This window comes from Anser brachyrhynchus, assembly GCF_964034855.1.
Source record: "Anser brachyrhynchus genome assembly, chromosome: 25".
Lineage (NCBI taxonomy): Eukaryota > Metazoa > Chordata > Aves > Anseriformes > Anatidae > Anser > Anser brachyrhynchus.
In genome coordinates, this window is record NC_137718.1 from 4,158,971 (window position 1) to 4,176,079 (window position 17,109).

Sequence of the window (17,109 nt, forward strand, 5' to 3'; positions counted from 1 at the left end):
TCCTGCTTCCCAACCAGCGCTAGGAGCAGACAGGAATTACCACACACCAGGCTTCAGCTATTGCTTCCAACCTTTCCCCAAGGCCCATAAATCTTTCATCCCATGGAGGCGGACGTTTGACAGGGGATGATTTTCCTGCTCCAGGAAAGCTGGACTCCAGGAGAGGGCTGCCTGCAGCCTGTTCCCCCAAGGCCTCCAGGAAGGCAGCTGCTTGGTGCGGGCCGGGCAAATTCTCGTAGCTGGCAGCAAGCAGCCCCCAGGCTGTAGGCAGAGCACCCTCCTCTTTGCTAATTGCAAGCCTGGCCTGTGACTCAAAGCCAGCCGACAGTATTTGGTGCTTAAACCGTAACCAGCTCAGCCGTTGGAACTGTTATCCTCATTTTGTGGTAATCAGCTGCTGGTTGCTCAGGCGTGTGTGCTTTGCTGAGAAATTCATCCCTGGGTTTCTCTGCATGGAACAGGTGTCCCCAGATAATCTGCTGAGGTAAATCAAGCACAATAGGCAACCATAAAAGCCACAAACTAATTTAGACGTCCTTCTCATGCCTTTCCTCAGGACTTCCCTAGCTCTGGAGGGCCTTGTAAGCACCTTGCAGTGCCTAGGCCTCCAGGGCCCACGAAAAAAGCAACAGCAGAAGAGTCACAGACGCAGCTGCTGCTTCCAAACAGCCACAGCCAAATCCTCCAGAACAAAGCTGAGCCAGGAAGGCACCTCTGGAGTAACCAGGGAAACTGCCTGGGTAAAATCGCAAGGTATCCGATACCAAGAGCCGTAATAAAAGTAAAAGCTTAACGAACAGCTAATCCCCTGGTTTAAATCTGTGACTCAAGACCTTCCCTGCCCAACAAGTTAGTATTTTGTCATACTGAGGGTGGTTAGGTTGACTGTGGTACAGAGAACAAGCAGAATCTCAGCATGTGGGATGAAAATGGGTGGCTGCTATTAGGAAGAGAAGTCCTCAGGTAGTATAGGGCAAATTTGAAAACTGTTTCTCATACAGACGTAGCCCAAACAAGGCCTCACTTTAATCAGATTTTCTAAGATCTCAAGCTTGTAAGCTAGAATGCTGGGTGTCAGAAAAAGAGGTTAATTATGATCCCTAGAGTGAAAGAATCAGAAATCTGTGGTTCTTCTGTGCTGATCCATCTCCTGCAGACTCATTCCACAAATTGGAGAAAACCTTCCCTCCCTCAGATGAAAGATAATTATTTTTTTATTTTTTTTGTCTTTTAATGGAAATCATCAATTTAGGAATACAGGAATTTAGAACGTGTAAGCTCAGTGTCTTCAGTGTAGCAGTGGTCAGAGCCAAGTCCTTCAGAGGAAAGTATAAATGACAGACAATTATGGGAACGTCTGCCTCCAGAGGAAGGCCTGGCCCTACCTCTCATCATTTCTTATTGGCTTTCACTTGAAGCATAAGACTATACCCCTTGAAAATGTCTATTCTGGCTAACAGTCACAGGAAGGGTTTTGTTTGTTTTTATTTTGATTCTTGCAATTTTTGTTTATTTATTAATAGTCCTGCTAATGTTTAAGCCTCAAAAATAGCATATGGCCCACAGGTTGATATATGTGTGACACTGCACACAGATATTTTCTTCCTTTATCATTGCACCTGTTTACCTGTCCCCAGTGTATTTCCCTCATTACATGCTCTGTCACTGCATCTTCAGTCTTACCTGGATGCCTGAAGGTCAGTCCAAAAATGCTCTTTGTTCAACCTTGGGAAGAGCTCTCCAAGGCTTCTGTAGTGTGGCTCACCCTACAACTGTTGAATTCAAAACCTGGTAATCCTCCAAATGCTTCCTCCCAGCTTTTTGGTAGATGGGTGGCCCTCAGTTTTTGAGGTATGCCTCCATTTTGGATTAAACACCCAATTCTCATCTCACTAAGGCTCATTTGACACAGATACAACTCCAGTGGAGTTACTGCAGCTTTACAGCGCTGTCCATAGAAGCAGAGTCCAGCTCCTTGCTTTATGTCTCAGGGTGCATCATTAATTTTGTTCTGGCAATTAAAGCACCTCTGTTTCCTTGACATACAGGCTCCTTTCTCTTTAGTAGAGGTTAGTTCAGACACATGCCTTAAGTCTGCATCTCTTAACCTTTTTGAGTTATCCTTTCCTTTCTGCTTTAGTTACAGCTTCCAAAAGTATTTCACTAGAAGAATGAATGCAGAAAATGTGAAGCGTCTGTTCCCTTCGAGGTTTGACCACCAGGCTAGCCTCAGCAGAGACTACCTCAAAATCTTCAGGTGAGACAATGCATCTTTTAGAAAGTTCTCCAAAAAACAGTCCAAGAGACTTTCCCTTCCCCTTTAAAACTCGCTGGATTATTATGTGTCTTTTTGTCTTCTATTGATCTCTCTAAAAAATCCTGAAGTTTGGCTTCATTTCATTTGTACAGCTCTTAGCTGACATTTTTCAACTGTAGTTTTAAAATGCTCAGTGTTCCATTTCCAACAAGGTAATTAAAATAAAAAGTTCCCCTTTCCCCTCAAATTCATCCTTCTTAAAAAAAAAAAAAATCTGTATCAGAACCTCAAGTGCTGGAAGATACAAGGAAGAGTTGAGTGGGAGGGCTTCTTGTTGTGTCAATAATCACAAGTGATTAAAATTAAGCTGACCAGGGAGATAACTAGCTAATCTAACAATTCCTATGTGGCTGGTGGTGTGTGAAGTGCTTCTGGATGGCAGGAGTCTCCAGGTGGCTGGTGAGCAGTCACACTGTCTGGAACGCCCGGCTTTGGGCAGGCACCATGACCTGCGTGGCTCCCATTTTCACCAGGTTAGCATAGTCGACTTTCCTTGGCTCAGTTTCCTTCCCTTCCGTCTCCCTCTGGCTGTACTGGGGAGGAGTGAGATGGGGAGTAGCTTCTGTTGACAAAGTCCGTTGGCTGCGAGAGGCACTGTTGGCTGTCGACCTGGTTGAGGAGGAACCTGAGCGTGAGCTCCTGGAACCGGAGGAAGAGGAACTAGGCTTGACAAGGTGGGCTTTGGGTGCCTCCGCGTCTTCTCTGCAATCAAACATAGCAGGGTTCAAATGCCATGAGAACAGGAACACTCATACATTTTGCCAGACTGAATTGCTGCTGCGATGAGCAGTTGCTCACTGAAGTTGCAAGTCACCAATGCACAGTTATCAAGCAGTTTGAGCAAGGTACTGGGTTTTCTGAATTCTGTGCAACACAACTTTATAAACTGAATTCATTACTTCTCTGCAGAGCTATTAGCCAAATGGATTTATAATACATGTGCACGCAACCGGTTCTTTCTGTGTGGCTTTGAGGTCTGTGGACCAAATGCCAAGTGTCAGTGCAAAGAGTTCAGACAGTACTGTCTGCTCTGCAATCTTTACTCATAATGACAAATTACCTCAACAGGACTAGCTGAGACCAGTTCGTCAGTTTAAAACACGTGGGTAGTGAAAGAAGTGCTAGAACTGGGCCCACAGAAAGAAAAGTCATGCATGAAAAGGTGATAGAGGAGGCTCAGACTAAAAATAAAAAGGTATGCAAGATTTGAAAGCAAGAGAGAACAAGAAAAAGGAAAGGGAATAAATCAGCAAAGACTACCTTCTTGCTGGCCAAATAGGCAACCTGACTGTCAGCCAGTGTAATCAGCTACTGAATGGATTATAGAGATGCCTGCTTAACAGCACATAGATGTCACATGAGGGCAGGCAGCCCTTCACAAGCAGAAATAAGGATGGAAAAAGGCGAGGGGGGTTCTTCAAGGGCAGGAGGAGCTAGAACTCCTTCCTGGAAATATCTGTTTCCAGCACTTTCCTTCCCGAGGTTAAGCTCAATTGGCTAGAGTCCAACCTCCGCTTCAGGAGTGAGCAGCAGACCTCACACGCATGTAACAGATGAATTTAAAGAACATGCATCAGCATTCTTGGTACGCCCGTCCAGGGGTGAGGCTTCTCAACTCTGCACCCAGAAGCTCAGGGGATTTTTTCTGCCTGAGCTAAATCCAGAAGCGCAGTTGTTCAAAAGACTCAAGGAGGACTGTGAGAACCTGCCTGCCTCATAGTGTTCCCAACAGGAAAAAGCAATTTAAAAGAAAAATCAAACCTCTCAGAACCATAAGGGCTGAGTTTAATACTGGAGAGAACTACATAAGTGCTTCAAAATGCTGAAATTGTAAGCGAGAGAATAATTAATACTAAATTGCATTTAATGTAATTTTATTGTGTTTTATGCTAATCTGTCCTGGGAAAAATGTCATTTTTTTTTTTCTATCTTGTTTTCCGGAAAGTCTTCACAAGTATTATTCTCACGGTCACAAAAAATTTGTCAGTCATATTTCAGGGAGGCTTTACAAGTTTTTTAGAACAACCTTTCAAGACAGTTACTTAAAACATCTCAGTTACTTAAAACTGAGTGAAAAGAGACATTACTGTGGATCATGCTGGGTGTATGTGAAACCGAAGGAAGGGAGGGTAGGAGGTGGGGGATTAAACGAAAGGCGTTACCTGATTTCATTTGGGGCCTCCTCTTCCTCATATCTCTTCTTTTCTTTCCTCCTTATTGTCAGCCTCACCACCAGGAAAAGGAGGGCAAGTCCCACCACCACGCCACAAACTGCTCCAGCAATCATACCAATATTCTGAGCATCTGTTGTCCAGAAAATAAATGTGTTAGCTGGTAAACTCCCAGCAGGAGTCATACGGTCAGATTCTAGTCCACACTAGAAATTACACCATCATGTATAAATCAGAACAGAATGTAATAAATTAGACTACTTCTTTTGGTGTCACCATGCAGAAATTGAACCAATTTATCTTAAAGCGCTTATTTCTAAACCTGAGCCAAGACTGAGAAAAGCATTCAGTTCTAGAAGGGTGAGATCACAAGAGCTATGCCTTCAGCTGTGGGTCAGAATTGAAACGAGGAGGAGAAATCCTCACATAAGAACCCAGAACCACACAAAGCACAGAGGCAGACAGGACAACCCACATCCAAAAAATAAGTACCAAGCAGTTTTGCAGAGGCAGAAGAGTGATTGAACTACAAATACTTCCCCATGAGGTACAGATATTTCCCCATAAGGATTTTTTCCCCTTCAACTCACCCTGAAATGATTACAATCTACTTGCAGAATGAATTACTCAATTGGAAAAAAAGTGACCTGAGGATGACAAAGAGGAAGGGAGAAAGGAAGACTGTACTGTGCAAATGCAAGGCATTTTTCATCCATAATAATAAAGTTAATGAGACAACACTTCCTGATGTCTATGAGCCCTTGGTTGAACCTGTGTGAAACTTCATTTCAGTGTTCAGGTTGGGTTTGGCCGAAAGTTGTTTCCTTAAGGCTTGTCCCTGTGGAGGGTTTAGCAAATCAAAATGAGGTTTTAAACCAATTCAATTGGTATAAAAGCTGCCAGCACACTTTTACATCAGAAGGGAAGTAAAATGCCTGAGGGGAACAGGTTTTCTCTGCTACATGACCATATTCCAGTTATTTCAGGCCTGGTTGGGCAGACAAATTCCAAAGCTAAGGAATCTCCACAGAAGAGACCTCTCTATCAGCAGCCTTTTATCACAACAGTTCCAGCTCTTGCTGATCTCCCCTGAGAGCTGCACATAAAAACCTGCTAACCTGTATTGTTTGATTGTTTGTACTTGCTGTCAGTGTTGGTGCCACACTCCACCCTTTTTATTGCATGCATATACAAAGACACAGGTACCTAGACACATACACACCCTTGATGTGGTTCATCAGGTAGGACATTTATTTTAATCTCTGGTATTTTGGCCGGAATTTATTAAGGCTGGATTAAAATCAAACTGTGTCAAAAAGTTGCTTTTTATTCTGCATTTTACTTCAAGTCAGAGTCAGCTTTTCCAGGCTATCATTAGTTTACTGTCTCAAGTTCAACAAACATTTAATTTGGAATTGGAATGAGGGACTACCCATGGAGATTTTATACCTAACAGTGATCTCATGCAGTCATTACACCCAGAAATAATTAAAAGCTGGAGATTCAGCAAACCAGCTCACGTTTTTTCCCCCCAGTATTCTATTAGTCATTCTCAAAACTCAGATTTTCTAACAGACCAAAACATCTGAGCCCAAATAACATATTTACCACTCTACGTTTTAAGAAGGACTGCTGAGCAAAACAGAAATGTAGTAAGTAAGAACTGTTGCATGTGATTCAAGTACAAAAGGGCAAAGGTGTGGCAGAGTTCATCAGCTGAAATAGGACAGCTGAGAAGCTGCGCTGCTTATATGGTAGGGAGAATATTAGTTATGTGCCAATACTCACGCTGCACTGTCACCTGCACAACACAGCTTTCTTGTCCAGCCTCGTTGGTGGCAATACATCGGTATAACCCTGTACTCATCTGGGTAAGATTCTTCAGTAAGACTTGCCCGGGATTAGAAATGTCTGAAACAGGAAAAACAACACCAGGATTAACCAAAAAAGACTAAGCGGCTATACGGGTGGATGGAACACAGTAGAACTCATTGAACCTCCAGATCAAATCAGCTCAAGAACAATGACACCTCAAGAAAGCTCCGCTGTCAACCTTTTGCAAAACACTACAACTCAGACTTCCTTGCGCAGGGTGGAGCATGCCACAGCATCCAGCTGCAGCAGTGAGAAGCACTGATACACCACTGTTGTCACTGCTGGCAAGCGATCCCCATTTAAAAGGCATGACTGTACGTGTGGGTGGTTATCTGGCGTTGAGCACACGGAGAGCTCCAAGAGGAAATGACCTGACTTACTGACTCTCGATGTGGGCGGGAGATGTTCAGCTCTCTCGTCCTCTTCATTTATGCGCTGCCATCGGTAGGAGATGGGGGCAGTGCCAGAAGATGAACGGCACTGCAAGGACAGGTCTTTTCCTTCTGACAGCTCCCCTTCCAGCCAGCATTTGGGCTTGGACGGCTTCTCTATAAGAAAAAAAACACAGGTCATGCACACGCAGCAGACTGTTTTCTCAGTGGAAAACCCTTTTTTTGGCAAGAGGATGCATTTAAGCAGCTTCCAAAAGCTGCCTTCTCTGGAAAGCATTGGGGAATTACACCATTGATATTTGTTAGTGGACTTCAACTGCAACCTTGTGCAACTTCATAGTCTAAAAAGTAGAGCTGGCTGGCTCAGACACAGAAATTATGTGTTTTGGGGAAGTCTGCCTCATGGATACTTGCACCAGTGGAGCTGTATCACTACATTTCTCTTCTAGGTACTATTTAGAGAACTTCCTTCCCTCCCCTTGCTTCGTCATTTCTCCCTTTTCCCCACGGCATCTGGCAGGCCACAGCAGGGCTTCCACTGAGTGATAGCATACATGCCAAATGCCAACTGGTAAACCGGAATCAAGGAAGAGAAATGCTAACCCCAGCAGTTTATTCATCACCCTCACTGACCCGGATCAGTTTGGGGTCCGGGGACATGAACCCAGAGTCCTCAGCAGGCGACCGGACAGAGTGATCACCACTAGGATCTCATTCTAGTTTGTGCGATGAGATCATAGAGATAATTCGGAAAGAACAGTTCATATGATTTTGCAAGTGTGTACACTTACCTCAAAACAGTTCTCTGGGCTCTTCCTGTGTTCTGTCCTTTGCCAAAAAATGCTAAGGTTGATATGGAGCTAGACAGTGAAACCTGATCATGAGAAGTCTGTGTGTATTTATACTCCACTGAAATAAATCTCTCTCCAGGAAATGAAACAAGTGATTTTTTTTCCCCTTTGGAAAAACAATAAGATGATCTTACCTACAACCTTCAGGGTGATGCGAACCCATTCATACTGCCCAGCTTTTTTGACCTTACATATGTAATTCCCTGCATCACTGGGCTGCAGGGATATGATCTGTAAGGATGCATCTCCAGCACGGAAGTTGGAGGTGAATGAAACACGGCCTTTCTGCTCCTCGTTGAGGTCATCATAAACGCGGCCTCCAGAGTAAGTGATCACCTGCGGGGCAGAGACAGTCACTGATCAGCCAGCTGGGATTTTACTTTCATATGGAACAACAAAACAAAGTATTTCCAGGAACTGCAGACTAAGGTTCTGCATGGCTAAGGGTCTTACCTAGGGTCACACGGGAAGCCTATGGCAAGGCAGAAAATTAAACTTGTAATTCAAGTCTGAGACTGAGACAAAAACTGTATTTACACTAAAGGTTCACATTTGAGCATTTTTACTAGCATCAAAATAGACACAAGCTTATGTCACAATATGTAAATGTGTTCTCTAATCTTAGCTGGATTTAGCTAGCTAATTTAAGTTAACAGACTTGATTTTTTAAATACTAAACTATTTTTTTCTTTTTTCTTTTTTTTTTCTGAAATTAAGGATTCAATACCTGTACCTATAAAATCAAAAGCCAATTCCGAAAACCTGAAGGGTAATTTTGAGGCTTACCCAGATTATTTGATTATATGATTATATAACAGCGTTGATTTAAAGAAAGCACCGTTTGTATCAATACCCACTCCAATATGCGATAAATGAATATCAAATAACTTTTATACATTTTAAATCTCTTTAAATAAAATAGCTATGTTTTCTTAAGTGCTGCTTACTTCCTCAGTATAAATTGCAAAGAAAATCACACTTCTCTTTAAATGAATGTCTGCTGATGATGTCAACATGGAAACAGGGCAGTTTTCCCACCAGGTGCTAATCACGGATGCACCTACCGCTTTTTGCACCGTTTCAGAAATGTGCAGCAGCCACTCAATATCCAGGCTTCCTTGCTCCAGGAGGCCCAGGTGGTGGTGACAGGGCAAAGTCACGTTTTCTTCAGCCACTCTCTTAAATTCAGTCTGAGCCTCAGACAGCCAAACAGAGCAGGAAGCTGAAAGAGAGATGCTGGCAGTCAGGGGCCAAGAATAAGGGTTCTTCAGCGTTTGCTTCGTAGCATCAAAGAAAGCCCAACAGCTTGGCTTCCAGGACAGATTGCAGCTGATTAAAGGGGACATCTATCCATACATAGGGAGTTAGTTTCACACCGGTATTTAAGCATGAAGAACAGATGGCTTTGCACTTCAGAGCTGTGAACGCTCACGTCACACAAACTTTTGCTAATATATCCACCTACATCTTCCGTGCACTCAGAATCTCAGATTGCCTCCTTGCTTTTGCCCTCTCCTTTTATTCCCTTATTTTATAAGTGACGTTTTAGCCTGAAAGACCTTCAGAGCCCATAGATTTATTCCTACGTCAGCCTGATGGTGCTTAGAGTCTCTTCCCTAAAACTGAATGATGTTTCTGCATGCAGTTCAGCACTGGAAACAAGAAAACAGCCTGACACCCTTACAGAAGCATGGTGCGGGTAGAACAGTGAAGTCTCTTTGAACAGCAACATCCAACAACCCAACCAACCACCAGAAGTCGTCAAAAACGGTTTGTGAGGAGAAAAAGCAGTTGCCAAGATGAACCACTAGATGGAAGCTGCGTCCTTTCAACGTTCGTAAGGAAAACCCCAAACACAAGCTAACGCCCTGAAACCAGAGCCAGCAGATGGCGCATCCCAGAAAAACGTGATTTTCAGCCAGCACTGCTTAAATCATAGAGAAATTCGCAGTTTCTGTCCGGGTTTCCTTCCGTATTGCAGCCCTGCTAGAAATGAACCGAATCAGGGGCTGATTCTCTGCTTTTCAGATCTCCGGACAACAAACAGGCTCTGGTAAGCTCAATGTCGATTAAAACCAGCCCAAAAGATCAGAGGTATGGAAAGGAAAACCTGGGCGTTTAGGCGAGGGACTTTCAGATTTGCTACAAAACCAAATGAAAAATTTTGCAACCGAGCTTCCACGTGGCTTTGTGGCATGAATGCCATTTGCCTTTTGTGTTGAATCTTCAGAGTGCAGCTGCGTTGCTCTTAATTTTTGCTGTGCAAGAAGAAAGCCCCCAAACATATTTATTTTTTCCCTGTGAAAAGAAGCAAGATGAGATCTCTCAATTTTTAGACCAATTACCGTGAAACTGATTAAAATAGTGAGAGTTGGAAGCACTAGGAAGACGCGTCACACATATATTAAACACACAACCCCACGATTACACAGCAAGATTACTGGCAGGAGCTTGAGAAACTGCAGTTACGTAGGCTAAATTTATTCCTGCATTTGTATTCAAACACTGGGACTTTAACCTTAAAAAAAAAAAAAAAAGGAAATACAACATCAAAAGTGACAGTCTTAGCTTTTTCTGTTATTCTGTTTATTCTGAACAGAAATACCCATCCTGTTCCCACTCCCATCCTCAGCTGCCAATATTCAGTCAATACTTGTCGAGCACTTGTATAGAAGGTATCTGCTACATGCACATGTGTACAAAAACACTTTGAAATATCAGACAGGTAGAGTCTTGCAAAGGATCAAACAATCCTCTCTGCACAGATCTCTGCATGAATTGATGAGCATGAAAGCTCCTTTTCAGTCACATTAGCTGCTTTCTTTAAAGGGAAAATTAATCCACTTTATCACTGGATTCACTAGTCCCAAAGCTCCATCTGCCAAATACAATTATACCTTCTGCCTAAGACAAATGCCTGCTCTCTCCTGCAGCCACATTGCTGCGGGCTGCCTTCATTAACACGCTGATACTCACTAGATGGCTGATCAATAAGTTTAATTAAAGCGCCACAGTAGCGAGCATTCACATCACATTTGCAACAGCTTCAAAGCGCAGTGCCAGCAGAGCGCTGAGGTTTTGTATACATATCACGGGGTATTCTAGATTTTAAAATGCAGTTTTACATTAGAAACCCTGATCAGGATTAAAAATTGCTTTTTGATGCAGTATATTTGTATCACTTTCCTTCATCTCTGGCTTGGATAGACTGTTTTCAGGAGAGCACCTTGGTCTATTCTTGTTGCCCCCAGCAAGCAGGCTCTGAATTTCAAGAGGCTTTCACCTGTGAGCTCATCTTCTATAGAGGAGTAAGATCAGGGAGCCCTCTTAGCAAGATAGCATCTGCAAATTCCTAAAGCACCTAAAGCCATTTCAATGGTACGTTCACCATCAGGTACTTGGGAGCTGATTAACCACAGAACTGCGGGCTGTATCCGTGTGAACTGATTACCAGAGCATCACACAGGTTGTGTGCTCCCTTTTCCATGACATAGCTGTCTTTCTTATTCAAAAAAACTTTTCCCTTTGGTCCTTATTGGTTAAGCCCACAAATTCCAAAAGGAAGCCTGCAGGTGCTCTAGACAAAACCCTCACTTTTTCTTTCTAGTCACCTATACCTGCACAAAGACAAAAGGAAGCTCAAAATACAGCTTCCTAGAAGTACTCAGAGGGTGCTGGTTACCAAAATTACCTGTGCTAAATCTGAAGAGAACTTGAAGTGAACAGACCACATGCTTTCCTCATGCTTTTTTGTTTGGTACGGTCTCACTGTGGCAAGAAGTGATGGAACAGAAACGGAAATTTGCCTTTAGATGTGAGCTGGAATTTACATCTTTTAAATGGAAAGGAACTAGAGACCATGTCTGAGCAACGATCTAGTTACTTTGAGTTATTATTCACAGAATAAATGCCATCCGAGGTTTTCTCATTTATCTGCAGATGAGACCCAGCAAGAACAGCTCAAAGAAATGGGAGTTTGCAGATAGTGTTTGGTTATTTTTCCGGCCTAAATTGTTTAAATGAGGAATTCCTTATGGGCAACCCTTCATAGGAGCAAACAACCCTGCATGCTGGCCAAAGCACACATCAGCTAGTTTGAGCAAGCAGCTTGCTCTGGGCAAGCCTTTTGCTGCACTGGGTGGGTGCAGAAGGCTCCAGACCTTGCCCCTTACCCAGCTCCAGGAGGGCAGAGCACGCCCCGGGTGAGGCCTTTTGTGCTGGCTGCAGCAGATGACAGTAGATTTTCCCAAATGCCAGACCCCCAGGTCTCGCTCAGTAATGCAATATGTATGCAGGCTCCACAGTTCTTACCCCAAAAACCTCTTTCCCCTTCCACATCCTGTGTGGGGCTCTCTGCCACAAGTAATTCAGCAATTTACTCAGCCTGCATCCCACGACTCCAGAGGGAGGTCGGTTTGGTTTTGCGGAGCAGGAGCCCTGAGCCCATTGCAAAGCAGCGGCTCACGGGCCTGAAAAAAGCCTTGGGTGCAGTGCCAGGCTTGCTGACACACTGCAGCGCTCTCTGTTTGGGGAAGGAGACATTTGTAATGCCTCAACACTTGCACAATTGTTCAGAAGACAATAGCGCTGGCACCCAGTAGACAAGGGAGAAAGATTTGTCTTTTATCCCTCCCTAATGCTTCAAATCCAAGGAATACAGAGCAGCAAGTATTTTAAACAATACCAAGCGGATGCACCTAAGAGCACAATACACACACCACACCACCAGATTTCAGGATAAGGACAGATCCAGCCAGCCAGGGCACACAGGCAGAGTTTAGCTGTCAATAACAGGCCCTTCTGCCTTGCATCCTTAGAGTTAAAAAAAAAAATAGAGGACAGTAGTCCAAGTACTTCCCAGAACTCATATAAAACACTTAAGTGACTGATTTTAAGTGCACTACAGATACTACGTGAAGGTTTGAATTTCCCGAAAAGCCTGCCTTTTGGAGTGGACTCAGAGGGAAGGAACCATCCCCAGTGCAATGCAAATATCGAGCTCATCACAGCTAGGTGTTGTCAGACCTCCGTTTTCCCAAAGAAGTGTTTTCATGTCTGAATCCCTAACGTTATCACACATGCTTTCACACACCTTATTATAAAGCTCAGTTTTATTTCCACGGCCATGCAATACCAAGTATATGTACATATCCACATGAATACACATGCTGAGAACATTAAATACACACATCTGTAAATGCACAAAAATAAATGCAGGATCAGATTGAAAATGTTTTGCTGACATTTTTAGGCAAATTCATGTGCTAAAAGCTAAAGAGCTTCCAGATTTAAATCTTTCATTAGCTTCAAAAAGCAACTTGAATTAGGGAGTAATGCTAAATATAGACAATACTTTTTAAAAGTAAAAAGTTGTACTATATACTTGCCTGCTACAGTTAGAAGGAATAGCTTACAAAAATACAAAGAATTGTGATACAAGAAATCCATAGTGACACTTTGCAAACCTGGCCCAAACCATAACCAAACCAAGATCATTTGGGATATCAATGTCAAAAATTGGGCTCCAGGGGCTTCTCTTGTGAAGCTAAACTTTTAAGTTTTTTTTTTTGAAAGTTTATTTTGGCTTTTTTATCAAAAATTACATTTGCAGCAGACTATTCCAAGGCAGTAATGTCCGAGCAGTAGAAACACAACCTGTAATTTCCCTGTGACTTGAGACATCCTGTGCTAGGAGGAGACAAAGTGGATTCCTGGAGCTTCGGGGCTTATTTGGAAAAGTTGGGGTCACCAACTCAAGTTAGTGAAGTGAGATACAAACACTTGCTTAAATTAAGCAAATTTTTATAGAAATGCTTTACTAAATGCAAACCTTAAAAATAAAAGATGTTTAACGTGGATTGTCCTTGGCCAGTCACCTAGCCTGACCCCATTTTGGAAACTTCAGCCTTGAAGGCCAGAATACAAGCACCTTTCCAAAGAAATCCATGAAGTAGCATACATTTTTATTCCTCCATTACAATAAGCTAGCAAGTTGTAAGAAATTTTAAAAGTAATCTGACAAGTAGCAGAGCACAAGACCTCACAACACCTTATTTACCACTCATGCTCCAAGCCAGTCTATTTATACACTTGATTTTTATTCTGCCACTTGCATTTTCCATTTATTCTATGGTCAACCTTGTCTATTTCAGTTTTAACAGGGCTGTTCGCATCTGGATCTTAATTCTATGGGATACTGTGCACAAGGTTAAAAAAGTGTATTTGGAGGCGTTCTTCGCAGTAGAGAAGTAGAGAGTCACAGGGGAGTGACTCGGCTCTGCTGCTGAGGAAAGCTTTCTTCAATAAAACAAAACCAAACTCCGGTCAGATCTACGTGCACGGTTTATAGGACTGTCTGGGCAATTTCCAGTTCACCTGTGATAGGTGTTCCCTCTGCTTTGTTCATTATCAAACTGTTTCCTGGAAGAACATGCAACAGGAGCAGAGAATGGCCACTGCTGCCAAGACACATCCTGAAAGGAGAACAGTTTGCTAAAGACAAGTTTTTTCAACATTAATAATTTTGGTAGCCTGTCAAGTCCTCTAGGGGATGCTCTTGAATGAATTTATTTTCACACCTCAGTGCAATCCCACTGCCTGATTACGAGGAAGGTTTGGTCTTGCAGTGCTCTGAATAACACGTTCTTCTCAAAATCCAGGGTGGCTGTTGGAAAACCACCTCGGTGTGTCCAGCAATCCCACGTTCAGCTAGACCTGCAGGCTGAACCGCCTGTAGAAGTATACTTAGAAGATTTCGACTAAGAGGAATAAAAAATTTCTACTTAAACAGTTTAAATTAATCCACACTCCAAAAAGTAAGTGTCCACTGTATTATTCAGACAGGTAATGTTTCTCTAGCTGAATAACCCTGTACATTTGACTCGCTTATTGACAGGCTTAATACATGCAATCCACTCAAGCAAGTATTTAAAGAGAGTATCTGTCTAAACAATATATACACAAGACTAATGTTTGAGAGTTAAAAAACAGCTCAGCCTGACATGGTGCAACTTTGAACCACTCCTTCATGCCAGGAATTTAAGATTTCACATCTGTTAGATCTTACTGCAGTCTTGTAAGAATTTTTTTTACCGAGCTTCTTCATGGAAAAGGAAAAGTCTGCCCTCATTCCATCTAGTGCTCTCTCGAGTGCTAATGAACAAGATCTGAGCATTTTGTAACAAATTAAAATATTTTACATGCTTCAATAGGAGGCTGACTACAGAATTCTTTGTGGCCAAAAAACTACATCTGGAGTAAAACTTTCAGAGATGGTTGAGTGATTTTGAAACTCAAATCAGCCAAGTATCAATGACACTACAGACACTAGTTCTAGTTCTCCTCCACTGAGAAATGAATCATTTTTTTCTTCAAGTTATTACTGTTCAGTGGCGATAGGACAGACCTGCACATCATCTTGCGTCTCCCCTTTAAGTCTTCCACAGTTTCTGCTGTGGACAACCAAAATGGTGAATAGCTACTTCAGTTTGTGACAGAGCTATAAGAAGAACCCACAAGGTTGACACCCCACGCTTGCCATCAGACCATGCCAGCACTAACAGTTAGCCTGACAGCATTTTAGGCCAAAATAAATACAAAATGGTGTCTTCTTACAGACAGCTATTTTGCATTCTTTGTGCAAGGGAGGAAAAGCTGGGGGCGGCTGGAAGTCTCCTAAGGATAATTAACTCAGCCAGGGCTGTGCTCTGGGACATCTGCTTTCTGTATCCCTTGGCTGGCAGAGACAGAAAGGCCAGGGGTCGCCTTCTCCCGAGAGCCCAAGTGCTCCAAGTGACCAAGACCTGGCCCCCAGCGCATGCTGCCTGCAGCCTGCTCCCCTCAGCCTCCCTTTGATTTCAGGAATTTGGTTGTGAAGCAAAAGCATCTCAAATGAGAAAAATGTGAGCTAGCAGTCAGTTCCCGCAGGGACAGGCTGGCTGTGTCAAAATGAAGAGGTCGGCCTATCCTCATAGCGCTGCAGAGGTCCTCTGTAATTGGAACCACATGCGCTGGGGCTGAGGTTTGAGGAGGCTGTTAAACAGAAAGCAAAGAGAGCTCCAGCACGCTGCCGAGTTTCCATGGGGTGACGTGAAGTCTTTGGAATTGAAACCGCTGCAGAGCTAGGAAGGCCCAAGGAGGAGAGAAAAAAGCCGCATTTCACAAAGCCGGAGCCTCTGATTTTTAGAGGTTTGCAAGGACAAAGCAAAAAGCCCAGGAAGGGGCTAGAATCCTCCTGGTGATACAGAGGCTCCTGCCAGAAGAAACACTGCCAGCTGCTGGCCACCCTTCCTCCAAGCTCCTGAGAACAGCCCCTCACTCCCTGGCCTTTCTGGGATGAGGGAGGCGAGCTGTGGTGAGCTGTTACACCAGCGTAGTGGCAGAGCACGTGTGTGCACAGAAATGCCCTAAATGCAGTGTCCTGCTGCCCCTAGTGCCAGCCTGAGGCTCACAAATGAGACTCATGGCAGTACTGGTGGCCACATTCAATTTAAGGACCATACCTACACATTCCTAGAAGCAAGAGGTAAAATTGTCCTCAGAAAAGCCAGCAAGAAGCTTGCCTTCAACACCAACACACAACTGAGTCCAAAACCTGCAGAGACTCTGGAATACTGGAAAAACGTCAAAGCATTCAGTTAGCTGAGGATCCTCAGAGACAGCCAGCAGCTATGTATGTACCGTGTCTGTCCTTTTTCTCATTGTATTTTAAAATCAAGTGCAAGGAGGCAGTTCTGGATTTATATCCCTGGAGACCACAGAGAACAGAAAAGACTACATCAGAACTGCTTCTTCCTATTTAATAGGTCACAAAATGTTTGTACAGAGGGATGTGTGAAGTCCCTTAGCCTCTAGTCCAGGCATTTCATCAGGAAAATGGCCCAGGTGTCTTCTTTTTACAGGAACACAGCTCAGCTAAGGCTTTCAGTAACACAGCTGGTGATTTCCAGCTGCGTGGATGAGATCTGTACAGAGACTGTCAGTACACATCACATCCTCAGGGGGCTGAAGCACCTAAGGCTGTCGGATATTCCCTTTTCCTGAGAGCATCCCTGGGCTGCTTTGAGTACCCTACAAAGGTTTGTGCGAGTGTGGTGGAATAGTTCTTTCCCCAAACCCAGCTATGGTTTAAGATTAATGTTAAGACATCCCTCTTGTCAGTGGGCATCAGGAGAGAACAAACAGGTGCTCCCCAGTCACATTTCAAACCCTTGTGTCTTGAGTCACAGCCCAATCTGAGAAGTACCAGGTTCTGGAATATACCAGGACGGCACAGTTGGTGGAAAATACCAGAACTCCCCTATCTGAATCATAGCTAGAATGGAAAAGTACTGACTAATAGTCAATCATCTCATGCTCCTATAAATAATGGTTCTAAGCAAAGAGCCCCTTGAGCTCTCTGGGATTGCAGCAGGCTGCGACTGAGGAACTCCCCCAGAGCTAGGACACCTCTCAGGGCCATCTCCGAGGTTTAACACCGCTGACAACTGATGCACAATTACCTC

At 43.6% G+C, this 17,109-nt stretch overlaps 1 protein-coding gene across 3 annotated transcripts in view; it reads right to left on the reverse strand.

The window, feature by feature from the left end:
• Positions 1-756: 756 nt before the first annotated feature.
• The window catches only part of CLMP (CXADR like cell adhesion molecule), a 51,286-nt gene continuing 34,933 nt past the window's right edge, over positions 757-17,109 (reverse strand). For all 3 annotated transcript variants that reach the window (XM_080568080.1, XM_080568081.1, XM_080568082.1), the window contains 6 exons: positions 8,671-8,828; positions 7,741-7,942; positions 6,744-6,911; positions 6,277-6,399; positions 4,480-4,621; positions 757-3,019 (listed from right to left, as the gene is read on the reverse strand). In XM_080568080.1, coding sequence (XP_080424206.1) covers positions 2,725-3,019; positions 4,480-4,621; positions 6,277-6,399; positions 6,744-6,911; positions 7,741-7,942; positions 8,671-8,828 — 1,088 coding nt within the window. In that variant the 3' untranslated portion in view covers positions 757-2,724. The remainder of the gene's footprint in view (positions 3,020-4,479; positions 4,622-6,276; positions 6,400-6,743; positions 6,912-7,740; positions 7,943-8,670; positions 8,829-17,109) is intronic.